This window comes from Plasmodium gallinaceum (assembly GCF_900005855.1).
Source record: "Plasmodium gallinaceum strain 8A genome assembly, contig: PGAL8A_v1_42, whole genome shotgun sequence".
Classification (NCBI taxonomy): domain Eukaryota; phylum Apicomplexa; class Aconoidasida; order Haemosporida; family Plasmodiidae; genus Plasmodium; species Plasmodium gallinaceum.
This window is the reverse complement of record NW_021628349.1, coordinates 99,115-102,399: the sequence shown is the minus strand read 5'-3', so window position 1 is coordinate 102,399 and position 3,285 is coordinate 99,115. Positions and strand designations below refer to the sequence as shown.

Sequence of the window (3,285 nt, the reverse complement as noted above, 5' to 3'; positions counted from 1 at the left end):
AATATTTTAATTTTTTTTTTATTTGTAATTATAATTTACTTTAGAAATAATGTTTTTATCATATTGGATTTAATTTTTTTATGTTTTTTGCATTGTTATTAATATTATCTTGAGATTAACATTTTGAATTATTTATATATAAACATATCGTTTCATTTTTTAATAAACTTTTAAAATCAAATTATATTTTTTAAAATAGTGAATATACTTATATAAGTATGTCTTTTTATAAAATATCTATAAAAATATGTATAATATTTGTTTTTTCGTTGTAAAAAGATATATTTTTTTAAGGTCAATATTTTTAATGATTACTATTTTGTTTATAATAATTGTATTAGAATTTAAAAAAAATGTTTTTTGTCTTATGGAAAAGGATGATTTAATACTTTGTATTTCAGAATATAATAACGAAAAAGAATGTAACATAACTACTGAATTTGGTAAACAAGTAAATTTATATTGTCCTACTGATTTTTTAAAAAATAATGAAAGCATATATTTTAACAAAATTAAGATAAGTAACGATAATATATGTTTTAATAATATTATGGTAAACAATGATAAAAAATTAAAAAAATTAGAAGAATTATTACCTGATATTATTTTATATGAAGGTAATTCATTACACTTATATTCTTTCTTTATACCTCATAATACATATGAAAATATAATTTTTTCTTGTTATTGTATTGATAAAGATAAAAAAAAAGCATTTAAATTGAATGTTAAAATTTCAAAAAACACAAAAAAAGTGAAAAGTTGTAATTTTTATTATTCAGAAAACATAAGGAAAAATGAAAATCCTTCAGAAAAAAATTTATATATAAAACATAATAATAATTGTACTATTGATGGCAATGCAAATGATACTATCTTTTTTCAATGTTCTAGTAATGCAAATAGTAATTTTATTATTTCACCATTATTTTGTTTTCATATGGTTTTGGATGAAAATAATGAAGAAACTAATATCTTTGGTTTGATTAATGGTGCTAAAGTAATTCCAGAATCTTTTTTTTATTATAATGATAATAAAAAAAAAAAATTGTCATCTTATTTATTATTACCATCTTCCATTCAAGAAACGTTAATAATTAAATGCTCTTGCATAATTATTGACTTTTCTTCATCTGATTTTTATTCTGGTACTCTTTTTTTAAATTTAGAAAAAAATTCTAGTTTATTTGCTTATAATATATATAATAAAGGAAAAACTGAAGAGAAAATAAATAAGAAAATACCAAATAGGAATAACATAAGTGATGAAAATGAAGGAAACTCTATATTAGAACATTATTCTTTTTTACTTACTGTTTTAATTTTCACATATTTATATATTGCAATTTATAATTAATACATACATATATACTTTATTTTTGTGTTCTTATTTTAAATTAAAAAAAAATGAATCACTCTTTTTTAATTTTTTTAAATTATTATTTCTTTGCGTAAAATTTTTTAATTTATAATATTACAAAATAAAAAAAAATATATCATTATATTTTTTTTTTTTCTCCTCTTAAATCTACTATATATACTTAATTTTTGAATAGTTTTTATAATTTAGAATTTTACCTTTTCTATTTTATCTTTACTTTTTTTTAGTATATATTACTTTATTTTTTGTAATTATTTGTTTATTTATTAATTTTTTTGTAAGTTTTTAATTTTAACAATTATATATATATATACATATATAAACATTGTTGCAATAAAGTATAAGAAAATATTTCTAATAGGACCATATAAATTATTTATCCTTTAGTTGTATAAGTAATTTTTTTTTTTTTCTTTTATTGAAATATTTTATTATAATTCATGTAAAAATAAAACTTTTTTTATAGTACAATTATAAAAATTAATTTAAAAAAAATTACATTACATTAGCATACTTGATAATTTATATTGATAATTATTTAATTTAAAAATTTCATATTTCTATAATATCAATTATAAAAGGAAAATCAATAACATTGTAATGTCATGTAGTTTACAATTTAGAGAAAGATAATTGTCTTTTTTATATTTGGATTTAAAAAATAAATTAATAGAAATAATATACAAAGAATTTTTTTTCTTTATTACTCTTTCTTCAGAATAATATATGCATTAGTAACTTAAATGATAAGAAATTATAAAAAAAAAGTACCTTATATTAAGGATTAAATTTTGGGATAACTTATAAATAAAAATATTATTTTTACTAAAAAAAAATTTCATAAAAAATTAAAGAAAGACATAAATTTTTATTTTTTTAAAGAGAGTTAATGTAAAAAATATTGATTCGTTTATTTTTTTTCTCTCTTTTCATAAGTCATTTAGTTACTTTTTTAAGTATTAAATTATTTAATATAAAAAGATTTCTTTTAAAAATAAAATTAAAAAAATCATTCTATTTTACAACATTTACATGAAACTTTAATACACAATCTAATATTTTATACATTTTTAGTTTTATATATGAAAATGTCCATATTTCTTTATATTTTAAATTTTTCTTGTAAATAATTACAAGTTTTATATTTTCCTTTAATTATATATATTACAATATTTTATTTAAAAATTTTTAACTTATTCTTATTATAATAGTTCACATATCTTTCATATTTTTGGGATACTCTGTATATATGTTTTAACTTATACAATACATCTTTTTCTTTTTATTACGTTTCTTTTTTTTTTTTTTAACAACACTTTATTTTTATATCTACAAAAATATATTAATATCTCACGTTATTTTGAAGATTTCCATCTTAATAATTTAATAAGGCTTATATAATAAAACTAACAAAAATTTTTTTTTATTCATTGTTATAAAATGATAATTTCTTTTTATAATATTTTTATTTAAAATAAAAAGAGATTATTCAAAAAAAAAAAAGAGTAATGATTACTAATACCTGTAAACTCTTAATCATAGCAATAAAAAAATGTCTATTTTAATATTTGAAATCTAGAATAAAATTAGAACATCTTTAATATTAATACTATATATAGAATAAATAAGATTTTTTTTTTTTTTTTTTTTTTTCTCAAATCATTTACATTATCTATAAAAAAAAAAAAATGATCCTTAAATTTAATTTATTCATAACACATTAAAAAGGATTTTTTTTTTTTGAGTATTATTTTTTGCATGCAATCTAAATTTTATAAAATGAAAAGGAGAAAAAGGCTATTCTACTTCCTTGAGTAAAAATGTAAGTTTATATAATTACATAAAAGAGAAATAAAAAAAATAAAAAAATTTACACACATTTTTCTTTTTGTTACATTAGTTTT

General features: G+C 15.6%; 1 protein-coding gene across 1 annotated transcript; it reads left to right on the top strand.

Moving 5' to 3' along the window:
- Window positions 1–307: 307 nt before the first annotated feature.
- Window positions 308–1,357, top strand: PGAL8A_00055200 (6-cysteine protein, putative; the record flags this gene model as incomplete). Its single annotated transcript, XM_028674575.1, has 1 exon — window positions 308–1,357. The coding sequence occupies one exon, from the start codon at window positions 308–310 to the stop codon at window positions 1,355–1,357; it is 1,050 nt and encodes a 349-aa protein (XP_028530914.1).
- Window positions 1,358–3,285: the final 1,928 nt, after the last annotated feature.